The sequence below is a fragment of the Formica exsecta genome, unplaced genomic scaffold, assembly GCF_003651465.1.
Source record: "Formica exsecta isolate Colony F162 unplaced genomic scaffold, ASM365146v1 scaffold113, whole genome shotgun sequence".
Classification (NCBI taxonomy): domain Eukaryota; kingdom Metazoa; phylum Arthropoda; class Insecta; order Hymenoptera; family Formicidae; genus Formica; species Formica exsecta.
In genome coordinates this window covers 157,827-185,798 of record NW_021848470.1, presented here as the reverse complement: position 1 = coordinate 185,798, position 27,972 = coordinate 157,827, and the positions used below count along the sequence as shown (strand labels likewise).

General features: G+C 33.6%; 1 protein-coding gene across 5 annotated transcripts in view; it reads right to left on the bottom strand.

Moving 5' to 3' along the window:
- LOC115236899 (protein phosphatase Slingshot) overlaps positions 1–27,972 on the bottom strand; it is a 167,458-nt gene that overhangs the window by 40,032 nt on the left and 99,454 nt on the right. For all 5 annotated transcript variants that reach the window (XM_029809638.1, XM_029809658.1, XM_029809631.1 and 2 more), the window contains one exon: positions 3,359–3,534. In XM_029809638.1, coding sequence (XP_029665498.1) covers positions 3,359–3,534 — 176 coding nt within the window. The remainder of the gene's footprint in view (positions 1–3,358; positions 3,535–27,972) is intronic.

Genomic DNA, 27,972 nt, shown 5'->3' with positions numbered 1-27,972 from the left:
TGTTGTTTCAGATTATAAAACTGTTATCTCTGAGCTCTTATATGACAGATAGCTATCAATAAATACAGAGATCATGTATTATGTCTACAAGAAACAATAATAATGTAAACAATCGTATCAGGTGATTGCATAAGTTCGTGCCCGATTTAAATATAAACTTCAATAGATTATATTTTAACAATTACCACACGAAAACAATAGAACTCCGCCATGCAGTAACTTAATGCCATCTATGAAAATCGGGCACGAACTTATGCAATCATCCAATATTTTATGTAATTGTATCTCTACACAGATTAGCAATTTTTGCAGCCCAGCATTTTAAGCAACGCTCTCTTTAGTGCTCAGAATTTTCTTAATATAAGAGAATTATTTCAAGAAATAATTGAAAAAATTATATTAAAAATATCATATTTTCTCACATTTTTTTTTTTTTGCCAAATTCCTAATTATCCAAATAAGTATAAATGCACAATTATATTATTTTAATTATTTTAAATCTCATTGTTCGTTGATAAAAAAGTATATCTTTAACACACATTCTCTCTGTATATATTATAACAGATTGATTGATTAAGTCAATTTATCAGTATAACCTTTCTATCGTTGATATTATCTCGAGTAATTTCTGTATTTAAAATATATATATTATAAATACGGAAATATATTTTCTTACAGTTATAGTTTTTCACAATTAATTTGAGATCAATTTTAATTAACATCAAGCTTTATACTTTACTTTCTAATGCTATGTTACATTTATAACAAGATTACCCCTCCTTTTGAAGATGTGTGTATGTGTGATTCACACATTGTGATATTGCATTGTGGTAGATGCAGTACACAATCACGCTGAATTGTACAGTTTGACTTGGCGTCTCAATTTCGCAAGTTATGTCGCGACCTTCCATCGTATAACCTTGGTACTCACCTGTCAAGTGCCTTGCTCCCCAACACGCGTGTTGCCTTACGGTAATGCGCTCCATTTCCCTACGCCCGAGAGAACGGTGGCGACCTTCGCTCTTAATCTTTACGAAGAAGGTGTTATATATTATGTCGATAAGTTGGAATAAAAACGCGCAATTGATTATACGAGAGAAAGAGAAAGAGATTTGACAATGTAAATTTACAAAAAAATATAAATTTTTGCTCTTCTATCTAAATCGTATTAAAATTCCAAAAGAATAATAACTTTTCTAACAGACTTTGGAGTTATACAGACGGTATATATGTAAGCCAGAATACATAAATTGTGTATAATTATATTGTATACTTCGAGATATCGTTACAGATGCAGATATTGAATCAGGCGCCACAATAATCTGACGTAAAAAAATGTAATTATTATATAAGCATGTAATAAATGAAATTTTTTCCTCATTTCTTCGAACAAAACTTACATTTTGAAAACGGGAGAAAGGAGGAGAAAGCATATATGCATAAGCATTGTCTACGTGGGTTGCATTGTCTACATTATAGTTATGGGTAAGCAGATCATATACAAAGTTTACACGCACACACTTGCGATGTATTGCTATCTACGCCCACTGATACTCTCCTTTCATTTCATGGCGTGTATGCCGTCGCTGCCGCCATTTGGCTAATTATCGGTACAACTAATTCAGTCTGAACGTCTGGCGAGCCATGGCAGTGAGTCATTTTAAAGTGGAGGGAATTAGACAAGTTGGCACAGCCGTTAGAAAGTAACCGCGTGCACTAGCGTGCTTTGAAAATATTTGTTGATCGATCCTGTTGCCGGATATAAAGCAGCGCAATGTCAACGTCATGTCTGAATCATCGGAGATTTCAATGAGACGGAATGTGTCCGATCTACACACAGTGTCTCGAAAGTATCGTCTTTCTATTCAGCCACTGATTTTTTGATTGAGCTTTTCTTTTTATATACTTAATATAAATTTTATAGAAAATATAATCGGGAATGTATTTAATATAAAAAAATATAAAATTCTAAAGCGCGCATAATATATAAGAGTATAAAAATGTAAATGAGTAATGAAATTTTATCTTCGATTAATTTCATATAGTTTCCACGTCAAGAAAAATATCATTTTTTAAATCCAAGATATTTATAACATTAAACATTAAAAACGCACTAATTAATAATTTATGGCAGAATATCTTGTATAATTACAACAGGTTTATATTCTGCATTTATATAAATCCATAAGAGAATAAAAAATTGAAAATGGAGAAATTTTATAACAGATATAATTGCGAATGTATTTAATGTAAAAAATTATAGAACTCTAAAACGCGCGTAATATATACAAGCATAAAACTGTAAGTAGATAATAAAGCTTTATCCTCTATTAATTTCACAGGATTTTCGTGTCAAGAGAAATTTCATCTGTAAAATCCGATGTAAAAAATGTTTAATATTAAATATTGAAAAAGCGCTAAATAATAATTTATAACAGGATATCTGATATAATTATTTTCTGATATAAGATTTTTTATTCTACGTTTTTATATCCATAAGAGAATGTCCATGAAAAATTAAAGTGAGAGAAAGAGAAAATGAATATTCTAAATGTCTATCAATACTTTTTTTTAGCGTAGACAAGATGGATAATAATTTTTTTTCTTATCATTAATTATATACACATTAATATTATTGTAATAAAAAGTTTAAGAGATATACCCACAGTACGATCTGTGTGTTAATCTAACTGTTATTTAATTGTCTGCAATTTCAAAGAAGAAAGACATTTGATGCGAAGGTCACCATACGGTATACATTACGTTCTGTTGCATTTGCAAATGCATATTCGCACTATTCATGACGTAATAAAATGACGATGTTTATCCATTCTGCAGTTATTGTGCGTGGACATTAGATCCTGCCTTAATATAATATCCTTTTGCCGTTTTATTTTATATTTAAATTCCATATTATATTATAAACAATCATGAAAATTTATAATAAAATCTAATCAAGTATCTCAAATGACATTTTACTCTGACGCTTAAAAAGAAAATTTAATGGATTCTTATAAAAAAAAAAATCTATAATCATATATAGTGTCCTACATAATTAGGAAACTATTGTCATTTGTTTCGTATATATATATATATATAGTTTGAGCAAATTGAAATAAATTCTGAACCACCCTTTATAAAAATATAAGCTATTTATTTAATATCGTTACAGTGAATAATTAATTATATAACAAATAATAAATAAAAATGAAAAAAATAGAATATTTGCGCGAGTAATCATTGAGATGAGCTAATTGCTGTGAGAATATTACAAAAAATAGCATGAACATAATATTCTTCGCGATGTGACGGCATAGGAATAGCGATGAAAAAAAAGAGAGAAACAATCTCGACTTACCCGTCGCCATCGAGAGTGATAGCGGTGTCGGCCAAAACTCGAAGCACGAGACCGACTGTCGCCCTGGCGTGACAATCGATACCGAGAAGGCAGCTCTCCTCGTCCTGCCTTCCCGTGCAGGAGACGACGACAAGATATCGCGTCCTTCCTGGATGCACCGACTCCAGTTTCACGGCCTGAAAGAAAAACACGGAGAGGTCTCCGATTACTCACGGCCGTTTTTTTTTCTTTTTTTTTTTTTAAGCACAACTCGTAGATGTTGTTTAAAGCATAAATTAAAATACACAAGTTGTTACCTTCGCGAATTACAAGATAACATAGTTGCAACAAAGTTTTTATTAAAAAAATAGAGTAAGAACGAGCCAAACCTAAGTCTTTATTGCGTAAAGATTTCCTTTTTTTAAAAAGAAAAGATTTTACGCAAAAAAAAATATCTTCACAATAAAAGTTTTAAAAAAATCTTTGTTTTGTGATGTATATGAAGAATTAGATTGCAAAAAAATAAATCGAAATATTTCAAAGAGTCGAAAAGACCTCTATAATTTTTTTTTTATAACGCTTAATACAGGAGTTATTATTGAGTAAAGTCTGGCCAATCAGCGCCAACCTTTAGCCAACGTGCTAAATTAACGTTGGCTGCTCAACAACGTGCGCCCGGCTAAAGGTTGGCGCTGATTGGCCAGACTTTACTCAATAATAACTCCTGTATTAAGCGTTATAAAAAAAAAATTATAGAGGTCTTTTCGACTCAGTTTGGTCCGCTCTATTTTTGCACATGAATATTGTCCCAAATGATCTGGGACATCCTGTATAATAATTTGATATTTGCAATACCTTATTGAACTTATTCAATATTTCTAAACGCGCTTATTTCGAAATGCAAATAAAGGATTAATAAGAAAAATCAATTTGTAACGTGAAAAATAAATTAAGCGAAGAGTAGTAAACGTACTCTTAGAATTCCCAGGATAAAACCCTGTACGGGATTCCGACGGTTAAATGATTAGACGGGACCGTTCATGCAATAATTCGCTCGCTCGATTAAACGCCAACCTATCATTCGCGGTGATCTCTTGTAACGAGCGGTTAAAAGTTTCGCCGCGAACGATGCATTCGATGCTCCCAAACGGACTGTTTAATTACTTTCACCGATCCGTCTCTTATCTCGCATCGCGAATTCAGCGGCGGCTAGATCGAAGAGGGATAGCCTTCGTGAAAGAAACGACACAGATTACGGGAACGTGATCACACACGTATTTCGCACGAGTACGGCCAATGAGAAATCGCCAATTTCGAATGTCTCGGACGAGATTTTTCGAGCACACGTTGCACTCGTTCGCACTGATTACTGAGAGGTGTGTGTCCACTTTACGGGTCGTAATTCCACATTGTGTTGCGAGTGCAACGACTGAAGCGGCCGGTAGGCGTCGACCATGCATTTTTACGATATACATATAATGCGGCAATTAACGCTTCCGCACTCCCCAAGGAAGGAATCCCGACCGCGATAATACAGACCGGATTTCGTCGGCGATTACATCTCAGCGGATACGATTTTTCTCGAGGAAAAAAAAAGCAATAAACGCGCTAATCGCGCACCGGCGAGGCGCATTCGCGTGTAACGCAAAACGCATTCGCAGGCGCTAATAGATATAAGTATAGGGTTAATTAGCCGGGGCTAATTAAGTTTCAATATTTCGAAATGGAAACAACCAATATGTTTCTACAAATTGGAGCGGAAAGAGGAAAATATGCTTGAAGAGATATCCTTCTATTTCCAAATCAAGAATGGATGATGGTAATTGTTTCTGTCATTTTCGTATAATTTTATACTTTCTATGTTGTATTACTATTCTTTATATAATTGTATCCAATATCTCATAAGAGAATATCAATGACATGTAATATGAACAAGTAGAATATTATAAGAAATATAATATTTAATGAAAAGAAAAATATACATAAGTTTTCGGTTGCTTCGCGTTTTAAATAAAATGTTTAACAAATGTAATTCTAAAAAATGCAAATGTTGAATAAAAGAACTTTCCGACAAAATTAATTATAATTAAATAATAATAATAATCCTAGGTGTAAAATATCGAAAATACATTATAATTAGAAATATAATAAACAAGAATAAGATAATATAATCATAATATTGTAAATAAATATAATAAAATGCAATAACCATCAAAAAAACTAAAGAAATATAAAATATAAAAATGCTCTTAAAGATGTTTTGGCTGTACAATAGCAAAAAACTGTCAAAATAAAAAAAACATATTTTTTACGTTTATATTGTTTGAAAAATCAAATAAATAAATCTGGATTATGAAAAGAATTGAAGTATCACAAAATAATATGGTTTTTAACATCATCGTAAAAGAAAATGATTGTAATTAATATTTTTCCTAATTTATGACAAAAATTTTTGATCGTGAATATCTCCTGAAATTAACTGCAAGAAACAAAAAAAAAACGAATAATTTGCTGAAAGAAAGACAGAGAGAAATACTATTTTTCTACAATTTTTAGTAAATAACTTTTAAACGAGTAAACGGATCTAAATCAAGTATTGCACAAATATTTAGAGATTTCTTAATATATGTGAAAATTTTTATTTCATTGGCAATATTTTTTCCTTGTCAAATTTGTTAATAAGTGCTACAGTTCGCGATTTTCCATGAGAATCAATACTAACTTTAAATTTAAATAATTTTCAAACTTAAGGAAATATTAGGTCTACCGGAAAGTTCTGTCCGTTTTTGGAATAAAACAAAATACAAATTTTTATTACCGTCAATAAACTTTATTAAATAATGTAATTGCCATTATTCGGAGAAGTATTGTCAGCAACTGGATAATTTAAATACAGCAGTCCAAGAAAAGAGGCCGGCGATGTACAATAGGAAGAACATCATACTGCATCATGATAATGCCAGGCCACATGCTGCTTTGGATACTCGTCAAAAAATTGCAGAACTAGGCTGGAAAATTCTGTCGCATCCACCATATTCCCCGGACTTAGCACCCACCGACTATCACTTGTTTTTGTCCTTACAAAATTTTTTGAGGGGCAAAAAATTCAAAAATGAAGAAGATATCAAACAAGCACTGGTTCAATTTTTCGCATCAAAAGATAAAACATTTTTCGAAAATGGGATATACAAATTGCCCTCACGCTGGCAAGAAATCATTAATAATAATGGCAATTACATTATTTAATAAAGTTTATTGACGGTAATAAAAATTTGTATTTTGTTTTATTCCAAAAACGGACAGAACTTTCCGGTAGACCTGATATATTGTGCAGGTTTTGCACAAATACTCAGAAGAAATAGTAGAGCAGTCTACGAAACTTTCATGCTTTTATCAATGTTTTGACATATTACACACATTCTTAAACATTTATGTCGTTTCACGAATCTATCCTGCAATTAAGAAAAATTTCAGAATTAGATATCGTACATCGCGCGTTTACGATATGTGCATCTCGGGACATTGAACATTACCACATTTACCATTTGTTTCAGAAAGGAGGAAGTAGCCGATTAATGTAGTCACGATTTGCCGCTGAACCGTTTCGCCCGTTCCGTTATTAATCATCGAGCGGAACGATTTCCCGATTAATAACGCCACGATTACGCGATCCGTTCATCCGTGCGCGAGCGTGTCTTTGGAAGGCGACACGCCACGAAATCGCAAGAGAAAATCCCCGGATCTCTGAGAAAGAGAGAGTGAGGAAATGGCGAAAGTCTCGACGGAAACGGCGAAAAGGGAAAGGCGGAAAGTCGTTGATATAAAAGTTGGCCTTCAGACAGCCAGATAACTATTAATTATAAACAATAATAATTAGAAAACATTTCTCGCTGACACGGCGTTGTCCGCGAGAGTCTCATTTTCATTATCATCATTATTACTATTATTATAGTCGCGAAGCAATCATTCTCTCTTTGCGAGAGAAACACTATATGCCGTTTCGCGCAAATCACACATAATAAAAATTGCAAAAAGTCGCTATTTTCAACGTTGAATAAGTTTTAAATGCCGAGGAAATGTGGTTACTTGATATATGTTGTGGACACTTGCATTTCCAGGTCCACAATTACGAGTAGTTAACCTCAATGAATAGATAATTAGCTAATTTACGTTCCTTATAAGACACCACAGACCACACGTTTCCTTCCGCAGTTACAATAATTACGTGACGAGAAAAATGAAATGAATAAAATTAAAACAACACTTTCTAATCTAATAATTAAAAGTTAGAGACAAAAAAAAATATATATATATATACGTATTGTACAATTTTTTCTATGTGATATGTATAAAAACACAAGTATGTGTGTTGTGCGTGTGCGTATTTATTTTTCTGAAGTCTGAAAATTTAAAAATAAATTAAGAGTAAGGAATTAATATCTTTTTCATGTAAACGTGTGTAATTGATTATAATTAATCGAAATAAAACACATTAAAAGATTTTTAACGAGTCTTGTTTTCGAAATCATCATAATTTCTCAAATCGTCTGCCTAGCATTTCTCTATCCATTCATCTATTCTGATTATTACGATCCAATAATCAGCCAAGCCAACGAGCAACGCGGACTCCGTCTATCAATCACACATTCTATTGCGTAAAAAGGTTGAATATCAAACCAGTCAAGCTGCAATTAACACGATTTAATTCAACTCCTAATTGCTGCTTAAAGCAATTGAAACTATAAATTTTCAAACTCGTTAAATTAAAAGGTTATTTATGATCTTTCAAAAACCGCTTAAAAATCAAAGTATAGATCCTATACACACACACTCTCTTTCTCTCTCATACACATTTATTATAAAAAATATAAAAAGAATTTAATAATTATTATTTAAATAAAATGTTATTTCATTATTGCATTAATCTCTCTAGTCAATTAATTTTGTTAATCTTTATATCTCTCAACAAAAGAATCTATTAAACTTTTTAATTATAACAAGACATTTAAAAAAACAAATAACAAATACCCTCTTAATAATGTATTATTATACATTATCACAGCAGATAATTTTGTGAATATTACGTAATTAATATCACAAAATTTTAATTGAATTTTAATTTAATTAAATATTTCTCTTAGGATAAGAGCGGTGAAAGAGTATTACTGTATTAGCAGCGCTTCTTCAATAATTGCTTGAACAGTTTTCTACAAATCACAATAATATAATAAATAGACAAGTAAAAGTCTAAAGATGTTTATCTTTAATATGTGGAACAAGTAATTTTTCTGATGTTTGGCACGTTAAAACTTTCTGACTTCAATTAAAACGCGCATCTCACGAAGATCTTCAATGCAAAAGCGCTTTAAAATTAACGTACTCGCGGAACGTAGCATGAAAATTAAACGACATGATGTCGAGAAAATCTTGATGGCAAAATAACATGCCACCACAGGTAGCGAATTATAAGGATCCGCGGTGCGGTTGACAATTAAAGCCAATCAATTATGCTTTGACGACGTCCCGTATAAACACCTTGGCGTGCTATCTATGATAATCTATCTATGATAATTATCGTACTTTTCAGCGTCTAAAAACAGGATTAAGGCGTTCAAGCATCGGGAACGAGAGTGAGTTACTTTTACCACAATGTGCATTATTTCGCTCGACATTTTCAATTGTGTCAATTAAATTAACTGAAGAGTAAGATTTATCGATTCGTCGATTCGAAATTTCTTCAATTCCTCCAACCTAGTTTATAACATTAAAATCAAAAGATTCGATGCTGTCAAATTCCAACTGAGGCAAAACTGAGGTGAAAGAAAAGATGGTATATCTGGATCATCTCCTTCCCCCTTCCCTCTCTTTCTTTGTATAAGCGTCGCAGATGATATATCGAACACGTGTCAGTCTATACGATACGAGATGTATGAGATTAGAAGAGAGATGTATGCCATTATATATAAGATCATCCGCCTTAAGAATCGTGTCTCGATCCTTCGAATCGCGATGGAAAGAAAGTCGAAACTAAAAGTCGAACAACGATTAGATTTACATATATCGACTGTCGTAAAGCGTGCAACAGCGTTCTCATTTTGGCGAATCGCTCTTGTACGAAATTAGAACCGCGAAATCGCAAGATATTTGAGTGCGATCGCTAAATATTTAACATTTAGGTGCGTTTCGTTAATCCAGCAATTAAATATATATATATATATAGAAAGAGAGAGATATTTAATTAATATAAAATTATAAACAATATTTGAATCCCCCAATTAGAGATATATAATTTACGGATATTATAATATTTTAGAAGCTCTTTTTAACAGAAACTGCTAAAATGAATTAAGCACGCACATAACTCAATATTTTTGTCACACAAATTTTTATACTTATTGTTAATGATAATAGTTAAGTATGCAGATTATTAGATTATCTATCTAAGCTCTATAATATATTTAATATTATGTAGTATATTTCTATGTCTAATATTTTTCTATACACCATACACATATATTCACACACATAACATAGTTTTTGACTGTCATAGAAGAAATTTCCATAAAAAGAAATTTTTTAAATTGAATTTATATAATAAATGTTATTCCGGGAAATAATTTGAGAAAACTAAGATTACAACAAAGTGATTGAGAATCACTGACTTTTGTAAGCGAAGGAACTGGTACCTCGATATCGCACGTGTGATTTTATTTAGGTCACGTGACACCGAAATTACAGTCCACATCGTGGTTGCGTGCTTCGTCTCGGGGGTCCACTTTCAGCCGTTTAATCTCTCAGAGGAGTTTCTCGCTACAACGCCTAAACGAGATAATCGTTATCGAAAGCTGGAAAGGATCCTAAAGGGGAATCGCGTGGCGAACAAGAGGGTACGCCCGCGGTATAACTTGTAGTTAAGAGTACGATAGCATCTCCAGACGGTCATTTCTCCTGCTGCACTCAGTCCGTACAGTGCACCGAAGAGAAGCATAGAAATAGAGAGAGAGAGGACTCGCCTACGAATATATCCTCGATCGTTTTTCGCGCAAACGGCCTTGAAGAGGGCGGCCCGGGATTAACGTGTGAATCGAGTTAGCCAAGGTCCTGTTTGCCAGATTTCTGAGTCCAATTTCGTTGATCTCTTTTTACGTAGACGACTTTTAAATTCAGATCGTTAATTATTCGCTTGAAATATATCATAGACTACAAATTTCAATTTTTAATATTTAAACATTTTATTCAGGAGCATCAAACAAAGAATTGCCTGTGTACTCTTATTTAACATTTTAATATCTAGGATATTATTATTGCAATCGTCTCACTAATCGTTCACTTAGAGTCGTTAAAGGCAAAATTTTTTTGGGAGGCGAAACTACTATAGATTTATGTCTCGCGCTTCATTGCTGGAATATCCGTCAGATAAGCGAATCCAACAGTGTTTTAACTCGGTGTAATATATCGAAAGGCACTGGCATTCGTTAACGTCGAAAACAAGGTTGCTCGCCCCGATATCCGACTGATTCTCGAGCCACGGAGATCCCACGAGAGGCATCGCAAAAGGCCAAACCACCGTGAAAGTGTTTCGCGATTGTGTCCCGATCAACCGTGCCAGCGATCGCGAATACTCGCGTGTAGGCAGCGTAAAATGCAGCACAGCTATGTGCATTTACGAACGAAAGCGAATCGCAATGAGAGACGCGAAAGACGCGCGCGGTTTTCTCGCTGGGTTCTTCGTTGCAACCGCAGCGTTAATAATTTAGCGCCATAAGTCATAATGAAATATTGAAATGAGATAAAAGACTAGAAGGCAGATTTATGATTAAAAGATAAATAAATATATGTGTGTGCGCGTGATGCTGTATATATCGAAGTTTATAGCAGTATAGTCCGTGATATATATGCGGCGCATCTCGGCCCCGCGATTCTCCATTCACGATAACCTGTCCGCACGACACGGGAACATCGTGTAGCCCGCATCGACACGTATAGAAACATTTCTCCGTCTTTCAGCCTCTCCAACTCTTGGTGCATCGCCGGTATCTCGGTTCTACGTGTCGGTATGTATCGCCGGTGGATGGTGTGTCCGTAAGATGTTTGAAATACGTCGGGCGATATTTCGTTCTGTCGAACATCGACGTGCGAGTCTTCGCCTCCTACCCCCCTTTTTCTGACTGCAGGCCGATTTCGATCTTAGGACCTATTTTCCGGCATTTCTCTCGAACTCAAAAATTCCGTGTATAAGACGCTCTCGAAGATTTATGTTCGCAGCGCGCGTGGAAACTGAGCTAGAATGCGTTATTGTCGCATGGACATTGGGCGTCGCGCGTGAGTCTCGGTCTCCCTTTTATTTTCAAATATTGGCAATCGGCTTTGATCGCGACTCAATCTCGTTCAGTCCCTCTATTTTATTTCGATTCGAAAAATTCCGCGTATATAGCAACATCTACCTGATATTTACGAACGATGTGAAAACTGCGATAACTCGGCAAAGTTATTGTTCGCGCGCGTACATGGTGTATAGCAGATATTGGCCCTTCTTCTTTAGTTATTTTTAACCACCGTTATACAGTTAGCCGATTCGATTAACCGTTCACCTACCGAAATATCGTGTAATTCATGGATGATGAAACTATTGACTTTCAGCGTGCTTTTGACATGATGTTCTTAATTCATTAAGTCGATAAATTCATTTTCAAAACTCATGAATAATGGGAAAGAACATTTGCCGAATAAAACGTATAATTCTAAAGGATAGAAAGGTACAATTATCGTTTGCGATAACTTCTTTCATCTCAGTAACGCTTACAATTATATTCATGAAGTTTCATGAATTGCATTGACCTCTCCACATTTTTTTTTCAGACAACTCCATTTCTATCATTCTAAAAATGTCGATCCTATCGAAAAATTGAGTGATTTTGCAAAAATTGCGCAACGATCGTAGAGATTTATTACGTAACCTTCGCAAAATCCTGAAAAAAAAAGGAAAAAAAAAAAAAAAAAAAAAAAATATGAGAAGAATAAATATACGCGCCCACAGATAACTACACATTGTTCATTTAGTTGCTGCTTCTCTTATGAAATATACTTATATTCTCTCTATAAGTAAAAGAATTAAATTATAATAATTTAAAATTAATAAAAATAATTTAAAATAAAATAATTTATTAAAATAATATTTGCATAAAAATTATAAAGTTCTACTTTTTTCAGAGAGAAAAATATCCTCTATCAAAAAATAATTTGTATCTCAAATTATTTCCTGATATTTTTTGGAAAAAAAAAAAATTAAAATTGAGATACTTAGAAAAAATAGAGAAAAAATAATGAACAATAAAACTTCAGATCTTTTTAAAACTGTCAGCTTCTGTCGCGCTCCTTAGGATTAGACCCGTCCATTCAGAGATGCGACGAGCATCTTCTTGATGATAGACGGAACGACGAGTCTCCTCAACATCCAAACGACCTTGCAGAGATTCTCTGTAGATGACCGTGGGCGTCCTGTGCGACGTTCCGTTCTATTCCGTGCGTGCATGCGTGCTTGTACGCAGCTTTATCGATCGGTCGCGGCCCTTCGGGACATTGCGAGGAGACACAGCCGAATGCAGCGGCTGTGTTTATGACGAGCGATGATGACTCAACGAGTTACTGCGCGTGCTGTCGGCTACCAGGCAACCAAATAAGGTCTTCCTCGTTCCTGGACCAAACGCCAATCGGCGACATTGATCCGTTCCGCGAGGTCACCATGGATAAAATCATTTCGTTATCTACGCGCGCTTGCACGCATCACATACATCAGGAATCTATATACAGGGTGTTCCAGAATTAGACCGATAAATTTCAGGCGGTTATAAAGGGCACCAAAACAAGCCAATTTTGTCAGTAAACCCGTATCCGCAAATGAGCTGTTTTGACACTAAAAAAATTAAAGACTAACAAGGGCAAAAATCTTGGAAAAAAATTATTTTTTCAAAATTTTACTAATGTAGTTAAATAAAGGTGTTTTTACCATGAAACTTTTGTATAAAACATTTTTGATATTTCAAATAATTTTCGAGACATATCGTGAAAAACAAAAAGCCGTTCTACATATGAGGGATAATTTTATGCTTTAGAATCGTTTTGGGCCGCAACTGAAAATTTCTATATTCATCTATTTACCCTCCCTTCATGTAGGTAAAGTTTCATTAAAATCAGAATTTTATATACAGGATTTTTTAGTGCCAAAACGGCTTATTTGCAGACACGGGTTTATTGGAAAAATTGGCTCGTTTTGGTGTCTTTTATAACCATCTGAAGTTTGTCGGTTTAATTCTGGGACACCCTGTATATGTATATACATATATCGATTGAGATTACCTAGAACGTATGTCTTGCATTTCTGATCATTTCCGCTTTCACTGACTGTCTCTTATCGAACGCGAGCACATTTAAGTTTGGTCTTCCTGAAGATATCGCGAATGCAATGCAAGTCTTATTTAGAATAAGAGATATCGATTGAGACGTGTTTTCTTGGAAAGTGACTTCGATGTTAAAGTGCATCTTGGCGATTAAGTTATATATTATTTTTATTGTATCTTGAAAATTATTACAATGATATATGATATTGGCATCTCTCAGATCTGAATTAACTTTAAATATTTTTTGCATATGAACAAAATTTTGAATAATTTTTTATATGTATAAAACAATTTAAAATAGTATAAAATAATGTTCACTTTTCTCTAGACTTCTCTTTAGCAATTTTTGAACTCTTTGTTATCATATTTTTACAAATTCATTAATTCAGTTTGGCATAAATATTTTAAACAGGTTTATTTCATCACATGCGTATAACTGTATGGGAGAAAATAATAAATTTATCTTCTTTCTTGAAACATTATTTTGACGAAAGCCAGCACACGGCTCTATCTGATATGAATAAACGGGAAGAGTGGATTCTTTACTTCAGATAATACGAAAACCAGATCTTTGCTGTAAATAAACTTTTTAAACACACAAGCAACACACATACACGATTAATTCGCGTGCCGTTCAGTTGCGCGCGAGCAATGTCGGTTTCTATCAAGATTTTTCTAGTCAAGCTGAATGTGGTGTTTGGAAATAGTTTATTATTGCAAGAAAAAAATAACGAAAATGTATCGTCGAATGATTCGAATAGTTCAACAAGAAACTATTCTACACAAGGAAAGAAATTTTTTTCTCGTATAATATAAGCGCATATCTCTCTCTCTCTCACTCTCTCTCTCTCTCTATATATATATATATATATATATATATATAGCTTAAATAGGACTATCAGGTATGAATTATGAAAAGATCAAAAGATGCTGCGGAAGGTTGTTGACCACATGTTCGTTCACGAGATCCTTGTTCGATTTCTTTTCTTTAGAAGCGTAGTTGATCTAACGTTGAATCTTTATTATACGAAATTCATATTTCAAGTTCATAAGTCGATGAGATATACTATAATATTAGAGATATACTAGAATTTCTTTATCCTAAATGCACATCTCTTAGTGACATATTTCTCTTTTATTTCAATGAAGAAGCTTTGTTGATACTTGTTCCATCAAATTAGCCACTTAATTAAGACTGTCTGGTAAACTTTAACTTTAGTTAAAGAGTTAAACAAAGCTAATTAAATAAATATTGTTAGTAGATACATTGTTTTAAAATATATCATGTGCATTATTAACATACAAACACTACGGGAAAAGGTATTGTGTTCTTCATTAATATTCAAGGAGAGATAATCATCTGCTGTAATCAGTTTCACGTGCGCGGCTATAAGAATAACACGTGTAACAACAATGCAATAATCGACCCCATCGGCCTTGCAACCATCCGTCGCGAAATTCAATTTATCTCTGACCACCCGGTAGCAGTTATCCACTTGCGCTGTCCCTCTTGACGTTTCCCTTGCCGATTTATCAATGTAACGTTTCACACTCCACCGATTTATTATTTAATGATCGTTTTAAATAAGATTTTTCCGATATTGAAAAGATGTCAAAAAATCCATCGAGATAAAAGAGGATCGTCAAACTCTCGGAAAGGCTTTGAACACTTTCTCATGACGATCCAATTACACGCGGCAAACGAGCTTAAACTTGCGTCACTAGTTTACCGCAGGCGTCCGCTTACGTTTCCAAACAACGAGAGAGCGAGAAGAAGAACAGAATCTCCGATTAGCCTAGGTTTATTTGCCCGAAATCTGCGAATTTATTTTGCAACCCAGAAGAGAAAAGAGATTTGCTTTAAAATCGCAAACATGATTAATTTATGCTTTCAAATATCTACTTAATCTATATATTTGAATAGACTAAGAATAAAAATAGGATTTTGTAAATAAAGCATATCGATGTGTTATTTGTATAATCATTATACATATAAAAGAAAATTATTTTTGAATTTATTTTTGCTTGTCCGAGCGTAACGATTTTTTCTTAGATTTTAAGGATGTTTTGGCTGTACAATAGTAGCAAAAATTTATCAAAATTAAAAAAAAACATATTTCTTGCGTTTATACTGTTTGAAAAATCAAATAAACAAAGTCGGATTATAAACAAAATTAAAGTACCACAAAATAATATGATTTTTAACGTCTTTGTAAAAGAAAGTAGTTGTAATTAATATTTTTCTTAATTTATGACAAAACCTTTTAATCGTGAATATCTCCTAAAATCAATTGCAAGAAACAAAAAAAACGAGTGATTTGCAGAAAGAGAGAGAGAGAGAGAGAGAGAGAGAGAGAGAGAGAATATTTTTCTACAATTTTGCTTTATCGATCGGTCGCGGCCCTTCGGGACATTGCGAGGAGACACAGCCGAATGCAGCGGCTGTGTTTATGACGAGCGATGATGACTCAACGAGTTACTGCGCGTGCTGTCGGCTACCAGGCAACCAAATAAGGTCTTCCTCGTTCCTGGACCAAACGCCAATCGGCGACATTGATCCGTTCCGCGAGGTCACCATGGATAAAATCATTTCGTTATCTACGCGCGCTTGCACGCATCACATACATCAGGAATCTATATACAGGGTGTTCCAGAATTAGACCGATAAATTTCAGGCGGTTATAAAGGGCACCAAAACAAGCCAATTTTGTCAGTAAACCCGTATCCGCAAATGAGCTGTTTTGACACTAAAAAAATTAAAGACTAACAAGGGCAAAAATCTTGGAAAAAAATTATTTTTTCAAAATTTTACTAATGTAGTTAAATAAAGGTGTTTTTACCATGAAACTTTTGTATAAAACATTTTTGATATTTCAAATAATTTTCGAGACATATCGTGAAAAACAAAAAGCCGTTCTACATATGAGGGATAATTTTATGCTTTAGAATCGTTTTGGGCCGCAACTGAAAATTTCTATATTCATCTATTTACCCTCCCTTCATGTAGGTAAAGTTTCATTAAAATCAGAATTTTATATACAGGATTTTTTAGTGCCAAAACGGCTTATTTGCAGACACGGGTTTATTGGAAAAATTGGCTCGTTTTGGTGTCTTTTATAACCATCTGAAGTTTGTCGGTTTAATTCTGGGACACCCTGTATATGTATATACATATATCGATTGAGATTACCTAGAACGTATGTCTTGCATTTCTGAACATTTCCGCTTTCACTGACTGTCTCTTATCGAACGCGAGCACATTTAAGTTTGGTCTTCCTGAAGATATCGCGAATGCAATGCAAGTCTTATTTAGAATAAGAGATATCGATTGAGACGTGTTTTCTTGGAAAGTGACTTCGATGTTAAAGTGCATCTTGGCGATTAAGTTATATATTATTTTTATTGTATCTTGAAAATTATTACAATGATATATGATATTGGCATCTCTCAGATCTGAATTAACTTTAAATATTTTTTGCATATGAACAAAATTTTGAATAATTTTTTATATGTATAAAACAATTTAAAATAGTATAAAATAATGTTCACTTTTCTCTAGACTTCTCTTTAGCAATTTTTGAACTCTTTGTTATCATATTTTTACAAATTCATTAATTCAGTTTGGCATAAATATTTTAAACAGGTTTATTTCATCACATGCGTATAACTGTATGGGAGAAAATAATAAATTTATCTTCTTTCTTGAAACATTATTTTGACGAAAGCCAGCACACGGCTCTATCTGATATGAATAAACGGGAAGAGTGGATTCTTTACTTCAGATAATACGAAAACCAGATCTTTGCTGTAAATAAACTTTTTAAACACACAAGCAACACACATACACGATTAATTCGCGTGCCGTTCAGTTGCGCGCGAGCAATGTCGGTTTCTATCAAGATTTTTCTAGTCAAGCTGAATGTGGTGTTTGGAAATAGTTTATTATTGCAAGAAAAAAATAACGAAAATGTATCGTCGAATGATTCGAATAGTTCAACAAGAAACTATTCTACACAAGGAAAGAAATTTTTTTCTCGTATAATATAAGCGCATATCTCTCTCTCTCTCACTCTCTCTCTCTCTCTATATATATATATATATATATATATATATAGCTTAAATAGGACTATCAGGTATGAATTATGAAAAGATCAAAAGATGCTGCGGAAGGTTGTTGACCACATGTTCGTTCACGAGATCCTTGTTCGATTTCTTTTCTTTAGAAGCGTAGTTGATCTAACGTTGAATCTTTATTATACGAAATTCATATTTCAAGTTCATAAGTCGATGAGATATACTATAATATTAGAGATATACTAGAATTTCTTTATCCTAAATGCACATCTCTTAGTGACATATTTCTCTTTTATTTCAATGAAGAAGCTTTGTTGATACTTGTTCCATCAAATTAGCCACTTAATTAAGACTGTCTGGTAAACTTTAACTTTAGTTAAAGAGTTAAACAAAGCTAATTAAATAAATATTGTTAGTAGATACATTGTTTTAAAATATATCATGTGCATTATTAACATACAAACACTACGGGAAAAGGTATTGTGTTCTTCATTAATATTCAAGGAGAGATAATCATCTGCTGTAATCAGTTTCACGTGCGCGGCTATAAGAATAACACGTGTAACAACAATGCAATAATCGACCCCATCGGCCTTGCAACCATCCGTCGCGAAATTCAATTTATCTCTGACCACCCGGTAGCAGTTATCCACTTGCGCTGTCCCTCTTGACGTTTCCCTTGCCGATTTATCAATGTAACGTTTCACACTCCACCGATTTATTATTTAATGATCGTTTTAAATAAGATTTTTCCGATATTGAAAAGATGTCAAAAAATCCATCGAGATAAAAGAGGATCGTCAAACTCTCGGAAAGGCTTTGAACACTTTCTCATGACGATCCAATTACACGCGGCAAACGAGCTTAAACTTGCGTCACTAGTTTACCGCAGGCGTCCGCTTACGTTTCCAAACAACGAGAGAGCGAGAAGAAGAACAGAATCTCCGATTAGCCTAGGTTTATTTGCCCGAAATCTGCGAATTTATTTTGCAACCCAGAAGAGAAAAGAGATTTGCTTTAAAATCGCAAACATGATTAATTTATGCTTTCAAATATCTACTTAATCTATATATTTGAATAGACTAAGAATAAAAATAGGATTTTGTAAATAAAGCATATCGATGTGTTATTTGTATAATCATTATACATATAAAAGAAAATTATTTTTGAATTTATTTTTGCTTGTCCGAGCGTAACGATTTTTTCTTAGATTTTAAGGATGTTTTGGCTGTACAATAGTAGCAAAAATTTATCAAAATTAAAAAAAAACATATTTCTTGCGTTTATACTGTTTGAAAAATCAAATAAACAAAGTCGGATTATAAACAAAATTAAAGTACCACAAAATAATATGATTTTTAACGTCTTTGTAAAAGAAAGTAGTTGTAATTAATATTTTTCTTAATTTATGACAAAAACTTTTGATCGTGAATTCAATTACACGTTAATTAGAAACGAGATCGCCTAGCGGTTAGTAAATCGCCGTGACACTCGGGAAGACGGATCGGCGCATCTTCGATGGAATTCCGTTAACGATCGCGGGATGAAAACGTAAGCGAGAATGCCGCGAGGGAGATTTCCTTGTTCGGTAACTCACCAGATATCGACTCGACGTCGAACGATGGTTTTTCGATAACAGAAAACCCAGCGATATCCTTTTTACAGAGACGATAGTGTAGATGGGGAACATTTTTATTCCGCTCTCATTTGAATCGTCCGACAATCATTTTCGTCCGGAGGGATACGCAAGGCGATTTTATTATCCGTTATTTGCCAGCCGCAACGAAAAAAGAAAGAGATGATACGATTCCGGATAGTATAAATTAATATTTCTCTCACCGCGACAGCATTGAGACTTAAAAAAAAAAGGAAAAGCGGATAAAAAAGTTTGATATAAGTATTAAAAATTTCCGATTAATTGCATTTCTAACCGTAAATTCCACGTACACGACACAAAACAAACTGTTGTTGGTTGTAAAATAATAGCAAAAAACTGTCAAAATTAAAAAAAAATATATTTCTTATGTTTACCATATACTGTTTAAACGTGTCCGTAAAAGAAAATAGTTGTAATTAATATTTTTCCTAATTTATGACAAAAGTTTTTGATCGTGAATACTCCCTGAAATCAACTGCAAGAAACAAAAAAAAAATAAATAATTTGCAGAAAGAGAGAGAGGGGGGGGGGAAGAGAATATTTTTCTATAATTTTTAATAAATAACTTTTAAACGAGTAAGTGGATCTAAATCAAATTTTGCACAACTATTTATTAAAGTTTTCTTAATATATGTGAAAATTTTTATTTCGTTGGCAATGTTTTTTCCTCTCAAATTTGTCAATAAGTGCTACAATGCGCGACTTTTCATAAGAATAAATACTAACTTTAAACTTAAATAATTTCCAAACTGTTAAGATAATTATGCTTAGGTTTTGCACAGATACTCAGAATAAATAGTAGAACAGTCTACGAAATTTTCATGTTTTTATCAATATCTTGACATATGACACATACATCCTTAAGTTGATTAATAATCATGATTGAGTCTTAATCAATAAAATAGTAATTGTAATATAAAAACAAAAAAAAACAATCTAGCTAGAAAACATTATTCTACATACTTTAATGGTGCAGTTTCGAAAGGAATCGAGTCAAACGAGTTTTGTTGAAGCGATTGTTAAGAAGAGAAAAAGAAAGTATCTCTTAAAGGCCATCACAGTTAACCCTTTCGAAAGTTGAACAAGTTTATTGAATGTCGAGTAAGAGCCGAGCCATTCATTTTATTTTATGCCGTTATTAGGAATAAATCAACAGTGTATCTTTTTAATGCCTCGTAAAATTAATTATAAGAATTCGTATTTCAGATATTTTGTACGTAAAAGTATATCTTGAAAGCTTTTAGTTATGTGTGTTTTAGATATTTTAAGTTTTAATTCTGATAAGCAAAAAAAAATTTAATCTTTGTAATGTATATATTTTAATCGAAATTGTAGTTTTATTGATATAAATAATTCTAGATAGATCTGATAAATCATTTAAATATCAATATCGTATCTAATGTTTAAAATTATCAAAGTAGGATTTAACTTAATGATTAAAATTTCTTCTTTCTTTCTTTTCGTAGATCAGAGAATTTCACATAATTTTAACAAATAAAAAATATATACATATAAAATTAACAAATTATATATATTCTAATACTTCTCTGATAAATTCACAGCTTAAACGAATTGGGTGCGTCAATCATTACGAGTTTAATCGTAAAAGAAAGAAATATCATATGAGCTGTCATTCCTTTCGTTTCGTTGCTTTTTACTGTCGCGATCTTTTTATGCATCCGCTCCTAATTCTCTTTTGCTGCAAGTCACTTTGATACCCGGAAAGCGAGAGTGGAACGATAGTTAGCGGCGACTTAGTTGACCGCCTCGGTGAAAGCGCTTTCCGGGAATCAGGACTGTTTTCATAAAGGTTTTCCAAGGTGGACCCACGACACGATAATTTGCCAAATTGTAGCTTGCGCGACCGCTAAATGAGTTCTCGCACAAAGAGACGAGATTAATGTCCTTTCGTAATTCTTTCTCATTAATTCTGTTCCAAGTAGGACTAAATAAAACGTCACGAAAAGACCATCTTTCTTCCCATCATTATTATTCGTAACATGAGAATTTAACGCGAGAATTAATATTAACGTGATTTAAGTTGACTGCTATCGACTTTGGTAATAAAATGCGCGTACATAATTAATTTGTCACGGTGATTTATCCGAGTCTATTGCGACTATATCTGTGCCATTCAGATAGTCTCCGTACTAATCGCGCTAACTTGTACCGTGTACTTGTGTGTGGTCGTTACGCAATAGCGTTACATGTGAGTAGTACTCCTGAGAACAAGATCAAACGTTATTTTTCACACCTGTGCCGCGATAAATGGATTGCATTCTTGCATAAATTAGATCGGTGAGGGATATATGTAAATATAGATTGACAATGTCAACAAATAAATTAAAACTACCAACAGTTGAAATCCTTATTTTTAGACTAAAACGTCGCGTTTCACGATTTTGACGGTCAAAGTTTATACGTATACACCCAGACAGCACAAAACGTCCTCAGGATCATCCTGAATATGTCCAGGATGGTTCAGGTTGTCTTAAGTTCTATCAAGTCATTTCTGATAAATCTCTTAGCTCTGAATCTACTGAATCTATCTAGCTATGAATCTACGGCCGTAAAAATGACATATCAGTTGGCATAAAGTTGCTAAAATAGATGTTTTTACTTTTGTGTGAGTTATATCTTTCAATGGAAAGGTACTCCAGAAGGCAGCGAGAGCTCAAAATGAAGCTCAAAACTTATACTTTATGACAAAATTGCCAAGAGACCCAAGCAAGAAAGATTTCCCTGAAAAAAAAAATGTTCGAAACATAAGAAACATCTATCGCAGTGTTACCCCCAGTCATACGTCTTTCCAATTATCCGTTACCAAAATTTTTTTAAAAATCATTCTAATCATGAAAATCGGTATGCAAACCTAGTCACTCATCACGAATCACGTATTGAAATTTCAAAATTAAGAATAAAGGATCCAAAATGGTGGATCAAATTTTGAAAGGTACTCCAGAAGGCAGCGAGAGCTCAAAATGAAGCTCAAGACTTATACTTTATGACAAAATTGCCAAGAGACCCAAGCAAGAAAGATTACCCTGAAAAAAAAAAAATGTTCGAAACATAAGAAACATCTATCGCAGTGTCCCCCAGTCATACGTCTTTCCAATTATCCGTTACCAAAATTTTTTTAAAAATCATTCTAATCATGAAAATCGGTATGCAAACCTAGTCACTCATCACGAATCACGTATTGAAATTTCAAAATTAAGAATAAAGGATCCAAAATGGTGGATCAAATTTTGAAAAAATCATTCAAATCATGGAAGTAGATATGTGTAGGTTTTTGTGGTTGATGTCACTTAAGAACAAAATTAGAATAGTTTTTGGCACCAGTATTTTAATAACGGACAATTGGAGACGTATGACTGGAGGACACTCCGATAAATGATGTTTCTTATGTTTCGACCATTTTTTCCAGGAAAACCTCACTTGCCTGAACTTCTGGCATTTTTATCATAAAGTATAAGTCTTGAGCTTCATTTTGAGCTGTCGCTGCCTTCTGGAGTACGTCCCTATTTAAAGATATAACACGCAAAAGTATCAAAAATGCCTATTTTAGCAACTTTGACTGAGATTTTTTTAAAAACTTGACGTGATACGCCATCTTTACGGCCAGATTCGTAATCAGCGCTATAAAATCTACCAGAAATGACTTGATAGAACTTATAGTAAAAAAAAAGGTCTTGTTTTGTCGACCAATGTAATCAGTACATCTTTCACAAAACATCTCATGTTTAATTATCTTACGCGTCCCATATTCCGACGCGAATTAATCTTCAGGAAATTACTACACGGATCTTCTTCTCTCTATCTCTCTTCCATGCAATTCATCATATACTATTCTCTTTCTAAAATTTTTTTGTCGAGCTAACCATTCGTTCGCGTAATCCCATTCGTTTTTTACATCACGATTATATCACGAAAAAAAATAACGCGCAACGCGCACATGTTTTGACATATGATGCATATTATGCAAGCGTCATGAGGCAGTTGAAATATTCGTAGTTTTTGTCAGCGAAAAAAAGAAGCTTAACAAGCTTTAAAGCATACTTTTCTTTCCTTGTCGAAGTGATTGATGCGTTGTGTGACGCCAATGTTTACGCAATTCTGTCGTGTAAATTAAGCACAATTGCTGCGATAAATCGATCCTACACAACGTCTCTCGTAATTCTATCCTCTCATATTGTAACTTTAAACGCAATCCTTGAACTGCAGAAGTAAAACTCAAACAGTTGTATTTAATATCGCGCGTTAAAGTGCATTGAATCTTCAGAAATTGTTGGTTAAATATTTTCCAACATTAAATCAAGTTTTAACTGTTTAAATCGATATCTTGTTTTAAGCGAAAAATATCATATTATGTTATTATTTGTGAAAGGAGAGTTGTAGAAACTTGATCGAATTAATTCAAGCGTCAAGCAAAATTGCATTCCAGCAGATTCAAGGAAAGCGAGAAGCGTTGTCGATTTCTTCAGTAACATTGAAATGGAACGCGCCTGCATTCACTCACTTTTATAATCGCTCCGTTTACAAACTTTTACGCTGAAACTATCGAGACTACATAAGATCGATACTTTCGCTTGTAATATATAATACGAGAGTACGTGCCTCTCTCAAGTATTTACCCATATTTTCTCATATCTTGTCCTATATATCCGATACCGACATAAATTTTCACATTAGAGAATAGCGGTACGAAATCAGTCGCGGCGCGTACGCAGCAAAAACATCAAGAGTCACTTTCTAATCACGGGGTGATTCGATAATCGCACGAGGTTGCATAATCTCGCGGCGGCTAAGCAACGGACGCGGCGATTCGCGGGATCTATTATATGGCGTAATGACGAAACGGAGTCATTTTGCACAGAGTATGCCGGAACCACGTGAAATCTCTCCATCTTGCTCTTCTCCGCCGTACCTGTCACGTGCGTCGACCGACTGACATATCGTTGTGCTGTCGCGGGCGTCACGTCACGTGCCCCGGCCGTGACGAAAGTGTGTCGTGACCAATCGCGCAATGAGCTACCCAAGAGACAATTGTGACACTTATAAAACGCACGCGCGATAAGCAACAACGAGCGACACGATTTACGTGTCCTCTCATGCCGTCTTTTTTTACTTTCTCGACTGGAAAATAGCAGACAGATAATTCGTCTCAGAAATCAAAAAGCGAAAAGATTTTCCCGACATTGCGCCCAAAATCATTGCAACTGTCGATAAGTTTGCTCATCATTCCATGAGAATAGAATTCTCTACTTCGTTAATACTCTATTCGATACAAATAAATCGATATTTTACTAATTTTCTGTATACCATTTTGTACAAAATTTATTTTATATAAAAAATAAAATTGCTATTTTTATCACAATATATGAATAGAATGTAAAATATACACTTGGCGCGACCATTCATGCCGTGATAAATTGCTGCACTATTCACGAAATAATCCCGAAAGTAGTCATGCAATATTTATTTACACCCCGCTTACAATCAATCTCATTATAGTTACCAATAAATCTTTCTTTCCAAAGATATAACTTAAGATCTTAAATTATTATCGAGCTATCGCTTAATATAAATTTCCTCTATATTGAAACGCGAGAAAATACAAATTTTATTTTTCGCACAGTAAATTGATAATTATTTATAAGCAAATAAATTATTGATAATTATTGATAATTATTTATAAACGCAAAAAAAAAGAGAAACGTATTACTAATTTATTAATTTCGTATCGATATCGTGACATTTTTTCATTCTAAGATCTCGCGACGGATTTTCAAGAGGAATCGTTCTGCGATTGAATCGTCTTCGCGATAAGACTTAGCTCCGCGGCAAATTTCGCGTCGATCCAACACGCTCTGGCAAAAGGAAGATCGCCGGCGAAAAGAATGGTTGGCGGCACAACTCGCTCTCAGAAAACCACATACTGTGCGCCCAGCCTGTGTCGGCTGGCTCAAGCAGCGGCGTGGAACGCCAAATAAATCACGAGACGTTCGGCCGTACAAAACTACTCATCCTGGGAAAAAAAATCTCCAAAAATTATCCAACGGACACATTTGCCGCTTTCGCAAGTAACAGTATGTCAAATCTGTGATCTAATTAAAGTTTCGACTTTTAGTAGATTAACCTCCTTCTCTAGGATAGAGCAATTATAATAATATATTTAAATTACGCGTGCTTTTCTCAATATTTCTCTTAAAATATTATCTGAAATATGTATGTTTCATAAAATGCAGATTTTTGAGATTGCAAAAATGTATATCTCTTATAGATATCAGAGAGAGAGATGTGATTATATCAAATATCTTATAAAATTATCTTGTCAATATCTTCAGATAATATTTCGGATTAAAATATTTTCAGTTTACTTATTAGAAACTCTTCACACACGCGCATTTCAAAAATATGCATTTTATTTTGCAATATTCGCATTTTTAAATTGTTAATTGATACGCCAAGAAATATGATAAATAGCACGATCTTTCGTTACATTTGACGAATGCAAAAATGCGACATTTACACGATGAATTTTATTGCTTTCTTATAACGTAATCAAAAAATTATCATATTGACATTATTATATCAATTATTATATGAAAAGAGAAATAATTGCTTTATTCCAAAGCACTAGTGATCGATGTCTTCGTGCTCGATTACACTGATACTTGGTCCAATTGCATATTATCGTTGAGAATGAGTCTAGACGTCCGATCGTTCGGCGTATCGACGTATTTGCGCAACTTTATCGCGAAGCGTGACCTTACGAAACCCCGGAAAAGCCGCGGTCGCGTGGGAGGTGACGATAATTTATCGCGATAGTTCCGTTTGTCGAGAAGTGATTCTCGGAAACGTAAATTGGAGAAAGAGGATTAGATGATCCGTATATACGCGCGCAAAGATGAAATCTCTGTATGAACCATTGTCTTCGAAACAAAGATGTTGTATAATAATTTTCCATGATGTAGTTTTAGTATTATATAAATAAAAAATATTGTATATAAAATGAAAAACAGATGGTATATAGTTTTTAGCATTAGATAAAGTCTGAAAAATAATCATTTATATGATAAGACACACAATAACAATTTTCATGAGAAATATGTATTTTTCCTATATAATAAAAACATGTATTCTAACATTATATAAGTATAATCAACCACAAAAGTACAAAACAATCCAAAAACATTATATTAGTAATATCAAATACATATAAAACTTAACATCATATACAAATCTATAAAAAATGCCTAAATTTGACCTTTATAAAAATAAAGTTAATCTAATCTAATAATATAGATTCTATAAAACGATACATAAAGAAGAGAAATATATTTTTTATATTTTGTCAATTAAAGATTAAATAGCTATCTATTTAAATAGCTAGTAAAAATTAATATTATTATATATATACTACACAAAATAATTTATTTTAAAAAACAATATGGAAATATTTGTATAAGTAAGGAAAAAAAAAAAAAAAAAAAAGAGAGAGAGAGAGAGAGAGAGAGACTTGGAAGCGCGCGCGAGAATAAAACGCCGGAAGCGGGCAACTGAATTGCGGGTTAATGGTCGTTCGGGTCACTGACACTTTCCGCATAAAAGGTCTCGGGGCCCGCGTGGCGGATGAGTACGCGAGTAAGTTTAAGTACGGGCGTAAAAAGTAACGGGGTCCCGCCGAAAAGAAGTCGACGAAACGACCTGTAGTGAATCGCGCGACCCCCTTACCTCGTTGTCCTTGTAGAGACCAGTTTCTTTCTTACCGGTCCGCAAGCGCGCGTCGAGAAATCTCCCCGACAATTTCTCAGCGTAAAAATACGCCCTTTCGAATTTATCTAATTTTTAATAAGAGGCACGAAACGAGACGAATGGCGACAATACGTAAGCATTTCCGCGACATCCAGCGCGGATCTTATGCCGCCCATTCATGTGCGAATATTCACAGAAAATTGTATCATCGGCACACAATCGATATACACGGTTGGATATTTTATATGCTACATATTTCTCGCGCGGATCCATATTCGTTTCTAATTTTAAGACTAATTAAGAATGTTTTTGCTGTACAATAGCAAAAAACTGTCAAAATTTAAAAAAAAAAAAAGCATATTTCTTACGTTTATACTATTTGAAAAACCAAATAAATAAATCCGGATTATAAAAAGAATTAAAGTATCACAAAATAATATGGTTTTTAACGTCTTCGTAAAAGAAAATAGTTGTAATTAATATTTTTCCTAATTTATGACAAAAACTTTTGATCGTGAATATCCCCTGAAATCAACTGCAAGAAAAAAGAAAAAAAAAACGAGTAATTTGCAGAAAGAAAGAGAAAGAGAGAAAGATAATCTTTTTCTACAATTTAGAGTTTTCTTAATATATGTAAAAATTTTTATTTCGTTGGCAATATTTTTTCTTTGTCAAATTTCTCAATAAGTGCTACAATATGCGACTTTCCATAAGAATCAATACTAACTTTAAACTTAAATAATTTCCAA